The sequence below is a fragment of the Trachymyrmex cornetzi genome, unplaced genomic scaffold, assembly GCF_001594075.2.
Source record: "Trachymyrmex cornetzi isolate Tcor2-1 unplaced genomic scaffold, Tcor1.1 scaffold248, whole genome shotgun sequence".
Classification (NCBI taxonomy): Eukaryota; Metazoa; Arthropoda; class Insecta; order Hymenoptera; family Formicidae; genus Trachymyrmex; species Trachymyrmex cornetzi.
The window spans coordinates 925,839-944,355 of NW_017297144.1; the positions used below are offsets into that span (position 1 = coordinate 925,839).

Genomic DNA, 18,517 nt, shown 5'->3' on the forward strand with positions numbered 1-18,517 from the left:
GTCATTATCATCATCAGTGTCATTATCATCTTACATTTTATCGTTATTATTATTATTATTATTATTATTATTATATTATTATTTTTATTGCTATCAAGCGAGCATTATTGTGAGTATAACATTATGCCAATTATACACACGAACGTGAGTATTAAATAAAGCTAGTAAAGAAAGCACCATATAATAAGACATAATACACGTACGCATCAATGACGGTCTACACATACATATAATGAAACATACACACGGACATGCATCATATGTAATACTGTGTTGTGAGCATTACATTACTTTTTTGTTTGTAGTTAATTAGAGTTTTAAGTTCCGTATATGATTTAAATTAATTCGATGCAGATACTCGTGCAGAAAAATGGATGAGTAAATAGCAAAGAAAAGGGTATTCTGTAACACGTTTTGTGTACGTGTACGACTGTGCTGTGGGTGTATGCGTGTTGTGTGTACGTGTGTGTGATGTGAGAGAGAGAGAGAGAGAGAGAGAGAGAGAGAAAAGAGAAATAGGGTGGACGGAGTGAGAACGAGATAGGGAGACAGAGTTAATAAGTTACACAAACATGTGTAAGATAATTGATTGATCGAAAACGGAAAAGGAAAACAAAGAATACTTTTTTAGCGAAAGAACGGACGAGATCATCGTAATTTTTTTTTTAAATTTTTAGAGGCTTGCTTTTGTCATGTGTGTCAGTTGCACCAAAACTTACGTTTTTTATATCAATGTACTGATTAATCAAAATAATTATTTATTGATTGCCATTGACTTAATTAAATATTTAATGAAATCGCTGATTTTAGCGAATTCTCCAATCTGACAATTAATCATAGCGGGATTGTGGGGAAATAATTGATTATTAATATATGACACTCTTCAAGAGACATTTAATAGTTATGTATTTTAGTCATTAGTGACAGATAAATGTATTATTGTCTTTTCAGCATAGTTTATTTAAATTTCTTTTAATATATACATATATATTTTATTATATATTATATATTATATAAATATTATCGAAGTATATGTCGATTTTAAACTGTATAACCTATGTTTAATCCATACGTTTTAATCAATTTTACGCGTAATCAATGTTTTCTTTTTATAGATAGATATTTGAGAGATTTTGTGGTTTGTATAATTTATAATTGCGGTGTGTAATGGGTTTTTTTTTTAATTTGCGACATAAATTTATTTAAATATTGTATTTATATATAAAAATACGTAGATCACGAGACTACTGGGCATTCTTCGACATTTTCGCTATCAATTACGATTTAATTTTGTCCTTATCGATTGCCATAGAAGCACGTTATTATGTTGATAGAGCGGGGAAGGGAGGGTAAAATTAATGGACAGTGTGCCAATATATACTCGAAGTTAATTATTACGGTCGGTCAACACGGTCGGCATCGAGTAATTTACGGAAAGATTGAAGACGTGGGACTTTAGAGAGTAAAACGATCGGCGTTCAGGCGATCAATTGATCCGTTTAATTTCGTAAAATGCCTCCGCTGTAACCGCTCATATATTCCATGTTTATCCTTTTCTGTTTCTCTTTCTTTCATCATCTGAGAGAAAAGCACACGAAGCCTCCGTACCTAAGTGTAACCAAGCGTACCTAGCGTTAACGTATACTAATATATTATAATGGCTATATTCATACGATTATCGTCTGCACCAGTTTATCATTGCTCTTATTATTATTATTATTATTATTATTAATTATTATTATTAATTATTATTATTATTTTTATTGTTATTATTATTATATCGAAAAATAAAAAAAACGATTACAACCAGGAAAATGAAATACAGACTTGCAGTGCAATATTTAATCTTCCTTAACCAATCGAGGAGATTGTGCATATTATCAACGGCGATAAGACGGATTATCTTTCGTGGTGTCTCTGGATATATTTCAGAGATAAACATGATAGATTCAATTGCGTGCTTAAATCTGGACGGTACTGTAGATTTTCCGCGTGATCCGAAAAACATATTCGGGTTAACCAAACGACAATGAATTAGAAAAGAAAACGGAATCATTGTTTATATTTTTTATATATGTATTTTATATATTTTATATTTATTTATTTATATGACAGCTTAGTTATTATATTGATTCCAATAGGTTTGATTAACTGTGAAACAACGATTGCAAAAGTTTGTATTTTCTGATTTCGAATAAAAAGTTGAATTTCAGGATAGAACTTAAATAGGAAAAAAATTACTCAGGCGTTGCCTTTCGTGCTAGATACAAAATAAACATCAGGTAAGATTTATACTTTCTTATAATTTTATGGATATTAATTATCTTCTCTTAAAATAATAATTGATGATTAATTCTATATGTTTAATTAATTTTTGAAGTTTGAATGACACAATATCTATCTTTACAAATATCCGAAATTATATATATATATACTATTTAAATTATTAAAAATACTTAAAAATGTGATTTTTGCTGCAAAAGGATTAGTATAATTTTTTTTTAATTGATTGAAGGATGAAGTTAATTCGTGAATTTTTTGAAACACAAAGTTTAATAGATAAAATGATAATTTTTAATGATAGGATTTTAAGTAATCTTAATTTTATTGTAGAGATTATGTCTTTATTAGATTAAATTTTGTATTGTTTTTACATTACACAAAAATTGTTTCTCCGATTTCTTTCTGTATTATTTTAAATCATACTAGATTATTTTCTTAATTATGTTTTGAATATTTCCTTTTAACTAACATCTTATTAGTTGATGATTGCTTAAAGACATCGTTCGACATACGGGACTTGAAAAATTAAATCTTTACACAAGAAAAGAAATATCTCGAGGGAAATAAGCCTATCATGATATCGTTAAAGATAAAACGACACATATATCTGATCAAAAAATTGCGACTTCGACGATGCGAAATTCTTGGTCTAAAATAAGTCGATTTTGCATAATTAATTTTATTTAAGAGCAGCATAATGAAATTTAAATGCACATCAGATTAGATCAAAATTTCTTAAGGCATTTACTTATTTTTGGCCAAAGAATCAGAAAGGAGTTTACTCGTGATCGTTGTCAAATTTATATCCCCAATACATATTAATATTAAATATAAGATAAGAGATTAAGGGTAAAATTAAGATAAGATTTGAAGTCTATAACTTAGGAACAATTTATATTATATATATATTATATATATATATATATATTTAGGCGGGAACATATGAAACATATATATTTGCACGCGTAATGAATCCGAATTTTTGCGGTAACCGAGTTTTTGCGAATCCATACAAGGTGTACCTAGTCTCCATATTTTCCTAGAGAAAAATCGATGACTGCTTGTAACATTTAATTTCTTTAATACGACAATTAAATTGGTCTGTTACTAATTGTAAGATTTATTAGGTGGGTTGGAAAACAGCTTCTGTCTATTTGAAAGATTAATTCGGCAAACTTAATTTTCGATGGACATCATCTTATCTAGTGATACGTTATCAGGCCAGTTGCATAAATCTGACCTTTAATATTTACGACAAAGAGAGAATTTAGATTTCGCTTCGTCTTGATTTGAACAGACATCGAGATTCGCGTCGTGCATATCCAGCTCAAGACTGATTAGGTGGTTTCACGACGCGAAACGGATCCTCGTCTGTGACTTTTCATATGCATTATATAGATATGTTAATGAATGAAGCGCGGAATGTTGCATACGCAGCACATTGCGTGCTGACGCGCGTCCGTGTCACAGTATCCTCCCAGGGGAGTTGTAGAAACGAAAATATGAAAGTGCGATGACCGTTGAGGAATTCCGAGGCGGGATGAGGCGATCTGCGGTCCGACATATACCTAATAAGCGCATATATCGTACGCACATATACCGATACATGTACAAATGTAAGCATTGCATGATCTTAAGTGTCTCTGTATTAAATGTCTTCGCTGTGTAATTCTTAGAGCGTTAAGAATAATCGATATAATTGAGCAGCAGTAATCTCCTACCTCGATAACGTATTGAAGGATGGTACGAGATGCTGGAAAAGTGTTGCACATAAGATAATGCGTTATCGTACTGAAATAACGTAACAATAGGCGGTGCGTGTTAAAAGGGGTTAATTAAGGGGGTTAATCGAATAAACGGGACGATATATTGATTTAGCGACGATAAAATTAATAATTATAAAGTTAATAAAATATATTAACTACATATTGAGGGGCTATAAAAAAATTGGCTCGTTAGGAGATTGATTTTATTATTGAGAAATCATTACGTTGTCCCTTTTATTCTTAAGAAATATAGCCTTTTGGTATGAAGCAAATCGAGAGGAAAGGGTAGAAGCATGTGGGGATGAATCGTGTTCTTCGTAGCATGTATGTGATTAACTTGTGCCACTTGTACCATAAAGGGAGACCTTATCGAAATACCGATGTCGCAATGACGTTTGTGAAAATTCCACAATTAGATTAGAAACGAATGAGCAGAATTAAAAAAAGGAAAAAAAAAGAAAACAAGAGATATCGCTGAATATCATCAGGGTGCGAAATCTTTTGAATGAAGAAAATAGCATCTTAAAGTGTATACCGACATGTATTTATAACAGGAATTATTAACAGCTTTTGATATATCTCATTAATTATTTGTTGATAAAATATCCAGTATTATAAGCTTATTATATTTTGCTTGCTAATAATTTTACTCATTATTACTGAATTTGATTTAATTAGAATTTGGATTGTGTCTTCACGACTTTATAACGATCTTGGAATGTTTATCAATTACCTAATAATTGCCAAATTGAATCAGTTGTTATTTAGGGGAAATAAATTATTTAGGAGAAATGCGGTATTTTACGTGGAAATTAATTTAAATTGGAAAGAAAAAAATTAGCGTGGAGATGGGAGGGAGGGATAAATCCGTTGACTTGTCAGAAACGATCTGTTCCGTCACTAATACCGAGTGCGAAGTCCTTTGGTTTTCTAAACGACAATATCTACAATTAACACACTACCTACACACACATACACACGCTTGCTGTCCAAGAAGCAGAAAAAAGGGCCGTGCGAAATTTTTACGGGATAGTGTAACGGGACAACGATATTGCGCAACGTGGCTGTTTATCTTCTTCTGGAAATCGAAAGTAGCGAAAGTGATGTTGCAAGAAACAAGAGCATCGGATGCTGCACACGATCTTCCCTCCTAATCGGCATTAGCGTCGCTCGCCATTCGCCATTCGCCATTTACTAATTTTTACTTCAGTCGAAATTGCACCGGACAGAGGGTACACTTCATATTAAATTATGAAATCGGATTCAATTTTTTTTTTTATTCATTCGGTTCGAAACTGCGCAATGGAGCTAAAAGAAGCCGCGTGATTTTTTTATTCGTAACATCGTGATATTAAAATAAGTATCATCGAGTTGCCAAGTTGAAGTTGAAACGCATCGAGCAACATCGATCTTGTCTTGTTAATACTTTAAAATTATACGTGAGTTAAATTTGTATCGATAGGGAAGACGAGAACGAGTTCTCAGTTTAAATTCAAAACGTAGGCAACCGTTTTGTGTTCGTGAGTGTTTTTTGCTAGATCGTACAATGTAAGAACCAGCGTTCGCTCGACGGGAATAATACGGCAGATTGTCGCTTTAGAGCGAATTTAATCTGGGGTTGCGATGTGATTAACGACACGCGAAGGCTTTTGCATTTTTGATTACGCGAGGGAATGTATCTCCGAGGCATTTCTTAGACCCCTTGGAAGATTAATCGTATTAGGGAACAATTTTTGGAGGTGGAACGTCGCGTCGGATTGTTTTTTCATGGCGATTTTGTGATTAATCGTTATCTCTCTCGTGCAGAAATTACAAAACATGCATTTCGCAAAGAAACAATGATGTTCTCGCGCGAGCTTATTACGCGCATAGGAGAGGATTTGGACGTAACATTAATCTAACTTTTAAGTCTACCCTCTCGCGCATAGGATAAAGCTAGTGAAAAGAAACGAGGATGCTTAATCGTTGACTGGTAAAGCGAAGAAAAAGTCACGCGGATCTGGTATGGTGCATTGCTATATGCTGTATCTTCCCTGTATTTAAAAAAAAAATGCGAGCAAAAGATTAGGCATGTATTTTTTAAAAATCTCCTTAACCAGGGAAATAAGAAAGCAGTGATAAAAAAAAAAGAGATAGAGACGTTCCCGCTGTTAGTAAGGGCACGATGAATTTTGTAATCAAATTGCAGATCGATGACGTACACAACTCCACCATACCAGCTTGGTTACTCTATAGGAAAACGTATTAACTCAGTCACATTTTTGATATTTATTTATCTCGGCTAAAATATATATATTACGTTACGCTGTATTTTTTACGGTATCATTCTCTTAAAAAAAAAAAAAAAAAAAAAAACCTCATATCTTCGATGCCGACTGTAACTATAGGACGAAGGTACATAAATTGAAGAATTATTACGTATTGGATGTTATTATTATGAATTATTGGCTGAATATGTACATTTCTAAAAGGACTTTCTTCCGCTGGCTGACGCGTGCGTGGCCTACAGCAACACAAAAAGACACAAGACTTACGAAACAATTTCATAAAGAGTACACGCAAAGTAAATATAAGTAAAATGTTACGCATATATCTTTCTTAGCGGGCGATCTGTGCTTACGGCTAATGGTGATTGAAAATATTTCACCCCAACCCTCTTTTCACCGCGGCGGCGCATTCGGAGATGTACAACTTGAGAGATAAACGAGAGCTTTCAGACGATGAAGCTCCCAGGAGGAAGTCGACGCGCGATGAAAGTGGCTCGCTTGAAAAGCCAGACAATTCATTATCAGCTTGAAAATAAATGAGCGTCGATTTTTACAAGGGAATCGTTCTGTTTTCTCGATGAAACGGCCATGCAGATTAAAAAGGGGAGGGAAATGGGAAGAGAAAAGAAAATGGAATGCGCGGCGGCCAGCCAACGTGGAGGGATAGAGACACCGCGTGGCACGTGCCAATAATAAGAAACGACACAAAGAAAAATATACGCGTACGTGAGAAACTTAGGGTATATACGAATAAGTGTTCCTTCGACTCAGCGTGTCCAATCCGGGAAGAAAAAGAGAGAAAATGGGGGGGGGGGGACGAAGTAAGTAATTAAGGATTAATCGTAACGCGACGCGTTTTCACGTACGAAACGGATACGTGGAATCGCACGAAAAAAAAGTTCGGTGATAGTCGTGTGCTTATCGTATTAAGCTACCGATATTTAATCCGTTAAATACGCGCAAACACTATTATCGTATAAGCAGCTATTTATTGGATAACGTTAAGTAAATCGAGATAACCGTATTCTAAATAAGCGATTATCGTCCGTCGTGTATCGGCGGATGACAACTTAACGGGAAGACGAGAGGAACGCCCGTTGCAAGGGCATTATCGCCAAGGGAGGAAACGAAAGTGAAAAGCCGGAAAGGGTCGGTCATTTTCGTGCGAGCCTCTCCGTGATTAGATTCGATGCGTACCGGTGGGCAAGTCCGACCGCTAACAGGCTGTTCCGGAATTCGCCGTTCAGGATCGAGGAAGATGCGATTTCTCGCGAGCATCGACGGTGATCGTATAATTCCTGATCACGCGAAAATCTGCGGTTCGCAGAGGAGATCTGGATCTGACGAAACGCTCGAGTTTCAAGTCCCGCGACCGTCGAGAGCTTCGCGATATAACTTCGTACAAAAGTATTTTCGTTTAATTGTACGTACTCCCTTTCAAATCTCTTCTCACTTTTCCTTCATGGTGGCCTCCAAAGGACCTGGAGCTATGTGATTCTCATTTGATATCATTTGAAATATATTAATACGTATTAAACGGGCCGCGTAATTTTTTCTATGAGAATTGTTTCGTTACATCGATTCTCTTTACACTTTATATAAATAATAATCCACGAGCCGAAATTAAAATCATTTCGTCAATTGATGTTCGCTCAGCTCGAAAAGAGGGCAAAGAATGCTGTTATGCCAACACGATCCTTTCGGAAATGAATAGTGTAAGATTCATTGGCTTTACGAAAGCCACCTTCGGTTAAAGAGATCGATCTGTTCATAATTAATTAACTATCTCATTTATATATATATATATAAGAAAATAAGTACCTGTAAAAAGTAAGAAGTAAATCAGTCGTAGAGTTCATTTTATTATACTTATTAGTAATGAATCATATAAGCTGATATTAAACAAATATTTACATTAGAGAGTAATCGACGTTATAAAGTATCTCTATGTAAAAGATTAAGCACAAACATACATCATCGAATGATAAGAGGGAGATTATGAGCAGATCGAGAATTATCATTCTTCCAGAACTGCGTTGGGTCTCTCATTTGGATGCAGCCGAACTACAAGTGCAATCGTTACCTCGACGCATTTACAAAAAAAAGAAAAGAACTGATAAGCCAAGCAACTATCAAAAAACAAAGAAAAAAAAAACAAAAGATTAATTAATAATTAAAAGCATCGACAGATTGTAGAAACATTGTCGTTTTTTATTAGCCACCGACCGTCGCTGTATTTCGATCGATTGTAACGCTATGGTCGCGACGATGTAGATTTCCGCGGCGATTACAAACAGGGTGTTGAAGAAAATTTCAAGTTCGATCGGCGGTAAGGGAGAGTAATTCGCGACGCGACGGGGCGGAATCGCGACGCGGATTTGCTCCGCGACGTGAAAGCTCGCGTGACAAATGTTATTTTCCACTTTCGACTTTGCATTTCGCGTTACGCGAGAAAGCGCAGACCGAGTGCACCGTGGACATTTGCACGGAGATATTATTTTTTAAGTGGTACAATTCTCTTCGTTTCGGACGATGAGACCTTTAGTCGGAGAAGCGGCGAAAGTTTCGTAGGTAAGGAGCTTCCAAATCAAAGTTCTTACTCAAGAGGCCTACTAAGTCTACATTTCTTCTCGTACTTTGGAATTTTTGTTGTTTTCCTCGAAGCTTTCGATCGAGTACCATCATTCCAAAACGGAGGCTGTGCCGCTGTCGAAAGTAACGCTTTCACGTACACGTTTCGTCTCTTATTATCCTCTTCGTGTACGAAGATGCGAGATGTGACATTTTTATTTTTTCGACATACTTCAATTATCATTCAGCCGTGTGTCTTATATCCGCCGAGTTTTCCCCATGACATATCAATGAAAGTTTTCGGTCGACGGCTATAACGCTCGACGAGCAAGCGGCGGTCGTGTGAGTCGTGTAATAAAAAAAAAAAAAGAAATAAAAAACGAAAGCGATCGCGAGTCGCTGTGGTGATGACGAATTTTAATATCGAATAAAAATAGAGGTGGAAGGAATGACGAGGTTCGATCTTCTCGTATGTTCCGCTTGTATTGTCAAGTATAATAAAAAAAAAAAAACCTATAACGCGCCTACTCTTTCCAAGTGTTTCTTCGGGTTCAGCAAAGTAGAACTCGCAACGAAAGTTTGCGTCTTCGTCCTGAAAGTCTCGCTGCCCGCGATTCTTATTTTAACCTCTCTTTTCTCCTTTTCTATTGTTCACGCATACACACATCACGATGGAATTATACCCACGCAAAGTCCTACTCCGTGCGCATCGTAACTGCTCGCAGTGTACGAGCTATAGACTTTAATCCTTGCACTTGGACATCGGTGTTAGGTGAATAATATTTTGTATTGTTGTAATCTAGTTACTACGCTCGAGAAACTCAACAAGTATGTTATACATGCATACTGACGTGTGAAATCTCGGCGAGTGCTCTCGTATGATTCGATGAGAACGTTGTTGAAAAGATTGTAGCGCAATTCTGAATTCCAGAACTCGATATATTATCAGATGCACTTAATTCGTATATATATTCTAAACAGGATTATATTTTATTTTCCCCTTTCTTTTTCTATTCTAAATAAAACGATTTTTTATTTTTTTTTTATTTCTGCCACTTTTTTTTAAAAATTAAAGTGTGAATGCTCGACGAATCTTATGTCTCGAAACATTTTCTAATAATTTCCCGGTGTTTGAAATATGACTCTCGGAAAACATTGCAGCGATGTTTTTTATTTAAAATATATTTTTATAATATTTTAACTAGTTCTGGAATCGAGAATGATATTCGACAAAGAATTCGAGAATCTCGCATCTTCTCGATCCTTTGTTCATGCGTATTCTTCCCCGAAGTTGTTCCGACGACGGGAAAACACGGACAATTCTAAAAGGAAAGAAATTAAGAGAAAAAAATTCTGCAAAAAAAAATGAGAAAGAGAGAAAAAGAGCACTCAAAGGATTTTAACATCTGTTCGTAAGTAGTAGTTAATAAAGCGTCGGGGCGAAGAGTATTTTTTCTAGGAATGTTAGTGGACCAGGCAGAGCAGGAACATTAATATCGTAAAACCGCGGCGAATTTCATAATTTATAAATTGCAGGAAAATCCAAAAAAAAAAGAATGCAAACCGAAGCTGTAAGTGACGAAGAAAAATTACGCGTACGGAAAAAAAAACGTCGGCCATCGACTAAGAGGAGAGCAGTGGAACTTGTGAGGCAGTCAAATGAAACTTGAATGATAGTATAAATGCGGAATTTGCGTAGGTAGTAAAAACTTTTTTTAGACGTCCTGGAGAGAGGAAGAAAAAGTGGATGAAAATGAGAGAGCGAGAGAGAGAGAGAGAGAGTGTGCGTGTGCGCGCGTGCACGCACGCGCGTGTGTGCTAAATGAAAAAAGAGAAAGAAATAAAGTGAGGGAGAGAAAGAAAAGAATGAAAAAGAGTGCATGTAAGAATGAAAGTAAAAGGCTAAAAAAAGAAAGATAGGCAGTATGTGAAATGAGAGAGAGAATGAAGAGAAGTTGAGAAAGAGAGGCATTAACAGAGATAGAAAAACAATATGAAAACGATAATATTATAAGCAACAAGAAGTGCTTTTATGAAATACAATATTATTTATACCATCCTGATGACGTATATATATATGCATATATATATATATATATAAATATATATCTATATCTATATACACATTATATCTATATATGGTAAGTGATAATGTAAGAGAGAGGAATGTGTATTATGTAACAACAAGGTATAGATAAGTATATTAATTATATTACAAATACACATATAAGTATACATATAAATATACACATATATATTAAAAATTATGACCTATTATGACTATGATAATATTATTAATATTGTAATAATTCGTAGTATTATATTGTGACTAGTAAGCATTAAGTAATAAAGGTTGTCCTGTATGTGAACATGAGTATATTATCAAACATGTATTGACTTAGAAACATTGATACTTTTCGCACTAAACTTCCTTTCCAGTTTCACTTCCTTATTATTTTTATATTTTAAAATTTTTGTTTAGTTTGCATTATATATTCCTTTTATTTCTACTGGCTGTTACGAAGGATCTATTATAAAACAAGCTGTGAAGGTAAGTGCGATGTTAAAAGTTCGATACAATTAACAATTTATATTAAAAATTAATTTTTACTTGACTAGTCACAGCCTGTATAGCTCGATTTGGCTTTACTGATAATTAAACAATATAAATTATTTAGTTATACATGATTGACATGTGGTTATTTTTATTAATACTATAATTGATTCTATAACGTAATATGCTTTGTGAGCTGCACGTTATAAACGTGTGTTGTATAATGCTACATCTGCATATATTTCTTCTTACTAATTTTAATATCTTTTTTACGAACTTTCTCTCTAATTATTTAATACACGTAATCTTATGCAGCTAGAGCTGTGACGGTGCAATTAACACATCATGAATAAATATTTTTGAATAATTACTGATATAATAGATACGATATTGATATCTAAAAGTATTCGTGTTAAAACGCTGACTTATCAAAATTATGTAAAGATATAATATTAACGATATTGCATTAAAATAAGTTAATAATTTTTTAATTTGTTTTATCAGAAAAGTGTCAATATTTATGATGCCTAAATAATTAACACTGTATATCTCTCAGCTGAATTATAGGTAAATTAGCGAAGATTACTTTTTTAAGTTTGTTAATAAACAAAAGTGCGATGATACTTCGGATATAAGCTCGGCTTACTTTGGCAGACATGTGCATGACATCTTTTTTTTCTTGTAAATCTTTAATCGTGTTTTATCCTGCTATCAAGTAATGTTAGAGATAATGTCGTTTAGCGAAAACAAAGACATACTCCGAAAAGACAAGGACGCTTTATTGAACATATAATGCAATAAACCAAGTTCATCTGTACTGGAGTAAGTTGCACAATCGTGCGTAAGCAACGTGTGCGATGTTACGTAATGTTCATAACGTTCCGGAACACGATACGAGGCGTCTCATACTTCGGGGCAATTCGTTCCTCTGTGATGACCGATGTCGTGCGAGCACAAGTTGGTGAGCCGTATATAATAACGAAGGGTCTTTACTATTATGATCAGTGAAGTGGTACACTTCAAGTGATAATGGAGAATGGGACGTTCACCGTTGTCCGGTCTCCTGAAGGTATGTAAAATTTTCGAATAAGATCCCCATAGCATTAAAGTCTTTTGCAGTTTTACCGTTGAGAAAAATTATTTTTTAATTAGTGTAACTTATTCTTCCACCGTGTACTTTAATCTCAAAGAAATAATATCCGTTATCGTATATTGTCCATTTCTTTTTGAAATTGATTTACTTTTGATTAAAATACAATACAAAATTAGATTCATTTTATAATTTTATTGTTTACTATTTAATTTTATTTAATAATGATTAAATTATTATCTTTTAATTATGTTTGATTTCGGCGATGGAATAAATATAGTTATAATAAGATGAAAGTGACAACAATGATTTATAATAATTCACGATAAGAATTTGTTATAAAATCATAAAAGTTATTTCAATCGTTATATAATAATTAAAAATTATTCCATTAAATTTAATAAATTTAATAAAATAATTATATTAACATTATTGAATTTATAAATTGTATAAGTTTTAGTAAAATAACATATTAATCTTCTAATTAAAAATATTGATAATGTTATAAATTGTGTAACTTTTCCTCAGCCTTATGAATAGATCATTTTTGCATTGAATATTAATTATTAACAATAAAATTTAACTTTTTCATTAAAAAGCTAAAAGCAGTGATAAAAACTTTACTCCAACGACGTTTGCAAAAATCTTTATAGCTCAGCGATATTTGAATATATCAGGTGATTACTGTTACTATGTTACGTCAACAAGGGCATTTTATTGATTAAACGATAAAATAAATATATCAAATCAAGTATACTTAGGGATTTTTAAAGTTTTAAAATATCAAAAAGAATTATCGTGTAATCTTACTTAAGTCTAATATCATGATCTTGTCAAAATTATCTCTTTGATATAAACGTAATCGAAATTAATATTTCTGTTCAAAGTTCAATGTTTATTTTTTCTCGCGTAGAAAATTAATTGATGTTACAAAATGTATTTTAGTATATCATAAATCAGTTTAATACAATGTAAATTTGATGTTTAAAAAAAGTTAAGATAATGAGGCGAATTTTAGTGCTAAATATAAATTTAGTGCTAAACAAAAAGTCTGTAATAAAATTTTCAATGAAATTGATTTCCTTACGCAAATTATGTCACAGCTTTTTTCAGATTATGACGGACTTGTTTTAAATTATTTATGATTTACTATGATAAACTAGCTAATCACTTTATATATATTATTTAGAAAGTGTAATTTATATATAGCTTAGCTCGTGATCTTTGAGATCTGATAATCATTAGGTTTAAAATTATTCCACATCTACAGCGAAAATCTATATTTGCATCTGCTTCTCGCAAACACTGCATCGAGAATCCTTGAGTGTGTGATCAATTATATTAAATATTTTGGCAGTTAAAAGCTTAATTAAGCTATTGTTGAAAAAAATATTATTTATATGGAATTAATTAAAAAATTGTAATATATAGTGAAATTTAATAATGTAATTGTAATTTATAAAAGCATTAAAATTAAATGACACAAATCTTATATAATTTCTAGGATCAATTTCGACGTCTCACTATTAATAGATAGAATACATGTTATAGTCAATTTATGATTTATTTTATTACTTTACAAAGAAATAGGGTCAATTTAATTTGTGCATCGTAATCATGAAGTAATATCTGTGAGATTAATTAAGTGTTATTGAACAAACACTTATACATGTGTCAGTTTAGTGAAAATCACTTTAACATTGTATTTTATCTCTATTAGATATATATAGTCTTTGATATAATCTTTGAACATAGAAATTTTAGAAATGTTTGTACATTTTTTCACAGATAATATTATTTTGACATACTTAATTTTCAGACACGGCAAAACAGTATCAAGCTTATCTGAGAAAGTATGAAAACGATGACAAGTTGGTGATTCTGCAGGCCGTGGACAGGCCAGGGTCAAAACCCGGCGACAATTATACGTCGATGTTGATCAGAACGAAACTCGTTGGTACTCGCGGAGACGGAAGTCGTTAGTTGCTTTTATTTTTAATTTTACGTTATTACCAAGAAGAAATGAAAATTATCGGTAGATTCAATAATGTTTTACAACAGAATGAAGTAATTTTCCGTTACATAACATTTCACAATAGTGTCCTGATAAAGAAGAAAGGAGGAGTAAAACAATGCTGTTTATTTGTTTACCACTAATTTAGAGTAACGTGTAATATTTGGAGAGAAGAGCACATCTTTTATTTTTTTCTTTTTTTTATTAAAAAGTTATTTCACAGACAAATTTTAATGACTTAGTTTGTATTTAAAAAATACTATAGAAAAATGCATTTTATTAATTCATCTTAATTGTATCATTATAAACTGAATCTGACAGTGAGGAGGTTTATTGTACTTATTAATAATTATTAGAGTTATTAGAATTTTACAAAATTAATAATTTTGTGAAATTCTATTATAATATATTGTTTGAGTTAAAAATATTTATCTAGTACATAAAATAAACCTTTGTAACGGATATAAATATTTGTAAGTAGTGCAGTGAGAAAACTGTAATTATTGAAAGAACTTTATTAAAATTGATCTTTGATCCTATTACTGTCAACTGATTTAATTCATACTTTGCTTTAGTGGACCTAAGATTTTTGAGTATCTACTTAATTAGATACTCAAGCAGAAAATAGAGAATTTGAAAAAGTTAAAAAAAAGATTTTTCTATAAAATTTTGTAGACAGACTGGAGCAACACTGTGAAATTATAAAGTAGTTTGCTACGTTGTACCATTTAACAAATAAAAAAAGTACAAATACAGCATGCATAGATAGATACGTTTCTTCTCTTTCCATGTGTGTAGCATATGCCAAGACTTTTATGACAAAGATTATTGGAGATAAGAAACTCGCCACATTACTGGACCTTTCCGATTTATTTCGTATTGAGGCAGATGCGTATAAAAAAATATTGCCCATGCTTGGACCTTTTGGTCCTCCATGTATATATGCTGATCAGGATATTATAATAATGGAAGATTTGGCAGAAAAAGGATATGCCACCTGCGAAAGGCGCAACTTTCTGGGTTTAGATCATTCTATCTTTGCCTTAAAGGTACGTTAACAATTGGATTCCGGAATATGTACTACTTATCTTGTCTCAGTATAGATAAAATGCAATAGATTAGAAACATAATTATATAAGATGTTCTAAACTTTTTGACACACCGCTTGTGAGAAACTAAACTGACTGGACTAAACTGATCGTGAGTTGAAAAGTCTACCATTTTACAATTTTTGCAATAGTCAATGAGATATTAATTTTTAAAGATTGCCGAATAAGCTGGTAAAATCGACGTATAAACAACTTTAAGATATTTTTTAGAGTTTTTTACGAAAAATATATCTTAAAGATTTGTTTTTTAAGGATTCTTAAAGATATCTAATTTAAAATTATTCTGCTTATTAAGTAACTAAAAAAAAAATGCGAAAATTGCAAAATGGTAAAAGACTTTTCGACTCAGTTTAGTCTACTTTACTTGCCCATAAGCGGCGTATCAAAAAATTTAAGACACCCTGTATAACATCAAATTATTTGATTTTTTTTCTTTAGAATGTAATCACATTTCTAAAGTATACTTAGATAATCAATACTTAGATAATTTATTATCAGGAGAGATAATGAGTAATTTTTCCTCAAAAGAAAATGAAATAAATAAAGATATTACTCTAACTGACTGTTTAAACAGTAAACTTTAAAGGTTATAAAGTTTTGTTGCAGATGACGTGGGACAAGTAAAAGTGGCGCTAGACATATTGATAGAGTAGTAATAATAATAGTAGCAGCAGCATATGATAATCAGATCTTAGCGTCATTTATCTTATCGCGATAGTCGTTAATAACTATTAACCAATATGATTAGTAATATCTGTAAATCCAGCCAGAAATTAATTTCAGATATTGATTGATATCACAGTTTAACTTGATTAATGACACGATATTTATACATGATATATACACATTTGTCAGACTTTTATGCATGAAAATAATATCAACAAGAATTTCAAAAGCTGCCTATCTCCTTTATATCCACGCAATTACAAATAACTGATACTGATACATCTCGAATTTTTTTATTAAACTAAATTAAATCTTTTTAAGAAAAATTTGATCAGATAGCAATTTCTTTTCTCATATCTTAATTTTTATTGCATGTTGGGAAGATAAGTCTTATCAGAGATAAATCTTAAAGTTTAGAAATTAATAGCGAAATGATATTTTATTAATATTATCTATATTTTTATTGTTTGTTTATAAGACTGTTGCTGAAAGATATTTAATTTTAAATTTTTATCAAAAATTGTCTTTATTTATCGAAAAATTTGTCAACATGTAATATGTAATTCTTTTGCTTTATATCAGTTTTTAGAAATATTTTTATATTTGTCCAAATACATGTTCTTGCTTGTCTAAATTTCACCCAAATATTTTATCTAAATTGATAGCACATATTTTTTATATTCTCACAGAGACTTGCCAAGTTACACGCGTCGGGTCTATCTATAAAAATCAATAATCCGCGGCAGTTTGACAAGTTGAATATGCATCTGGAAGAAATAATATACAAGGACAATTCCGATACATCGTTAATGAGGAGGTGTACCGAAATGTGTGTGAAATCGATAATACAATATTTAGGTATGATAGAGCCACGAACGCAAGAATTGCAGATTGTTAGAGATTATTTTGTCTGCCTCAATAAAACTTATGACGTGTTACGTCAACAGTTTATGTCGCCGAAGCAAAAATACGATACGATCTGCCACGGTGATCCTTGGATCAATAATTTGCTTTTCCTGCATGACAATGACGGCAAAATAATCGATCTAAAAATGGTAGATTATCAGATAATCAGGTATACCTCGTTATCCACGGACATTCTTTACTTCATATATAGCAGCGTGCAATCGTCGCTAATTGAGAAGAGTTTCGAGAGTCTTATCAAAATCTATCATAATGAGTTTATCAATGAACTCTGTCGATTGCATGTAGATGAGAAGATTCTAGCGGAGCTCGGAATCGAGTGGCTGCAGACGGAGTTGCGAACTTACGCGCTTTACGGACTGCTCGTTGGATGCTTTTTAGCAAATCCGATTTTGGCGGAGGAAAAGGACGTTCAGCAATTTGAAGCGATTGATTTCGGCCCGATGAATCCTATGTATCAAGGCGATATCAATTCAGAGATGAATCAGAAGAAGGTGGATCGCATCCAACGTATTGCGTTTCATTATCACAGGAGATTTAATTTGGGTATTATTAATGATGATATCGAACCAATTCCTGTTATAGAGGATAGTATTAAGATTGCTTAGAACGTGTATAAATATTCATTATTATCACCTAATGAACAACTTTGTAAACTTGTGTTTAAGAGATATAAAAAAAGCAATTGTAATTTAAGCCCGTTTCATATAAATAATTCATGTACATATATTGTATGTCGTGTATTTATATTGTATCCAATAAAAACTATTGAAAAATGCAGCTAAACGCTTGGCGCTGCTAGATATCGAAATATAATTACATAGTAGTAAAAACATGAATGTAACATTTTTTTTAAACCGAATAAGAAAAATAAGAAACATTACGAGAATAAAATATCTAGCGCGGTATGCAAGCGAGACATACAATCGTGCGGAATTAGAATTAAAGTTTCGATTGTTTGCATTGTATTATGAAAATTGTATTATGTGAAAGCGATTAGATTTAAGTCTAAGATAATAAATTTAGATTTATAAGGCCTGTGTTATAAACAAAAATTAAATAGTAAACTTTATTTATTTTCAGTGTAACATTTAGATTAAATTCATTATTATATTGAAATTGTTGTTAAAAATGATTTTTATTACTATTTCTTATTAATTACTTTCATCAATTATGTAGTTAAAATTTTTAAACTTTTCTTTATTTTTCTCATTCGATCAGCGTCAAGTGTTTTTATATATAAAAAAATTTTCTATTTAAATATTGATTGGAA

At 32.2% G+C, this 18,517-nt stretch overlaps 1 protein-coding gene across 1 annotated transcript; it reads left to right on the forward strand.

The window, feature by feature from the left end:
- The first annotated feature begins 12,308 nt into the window (after nucleotides 1-12,308).
- Nucleotides 12,309-18,278, forward strand: LOC108761375 (uncharacterized). The gene is made up of 4 exons (XM_018507869.1): nucleotides 12,309-12,510; nucleotides 14,351-14,509; nucleotides 15,344-15,594; nucleotides 17,010-18,278. The coding sequence occupies exons 1-4, from the start codon at nucleotides 12,471-12,473 to the stop codon at nucleotides 17,850-17,852; spliced, it is 1,293 nt and encodes a 430-aa protein (XP_018363371.1). The 5' UTR covers nucleotides 12,309-12,470; the 3' UTR covers nucleotides 17,853-18,278.
- The last annotated feature ends 239 nt before the right edge of the window (nucleotides 18,279-18,517 follow it).

Excerpts from the sequence above, each read along its gene's own strand:
- LOC108761375 (XM_018507869.1), top strand. The coding sequence starts at position 12,471 with ATGGAGAATGGGACGTTCACCGTTGTCCGGTCTCCTGAAG. Across the intron at positions 14,510-15,343 it reads TACTCGCGGAGACGGAAGTC|CATATGCCAAGACTTTTATG; the intron begins GTTAGTTGCTTT and ends CCATGTGTGTAG. Across the intron at positions 15,595-17,009 it reads ATTCTATCTTTGCCTTAAAG|AGACTTGCCAAGTTACACGC; the intron begins GTACGTTAACAA and ends ATATTCTCACAG.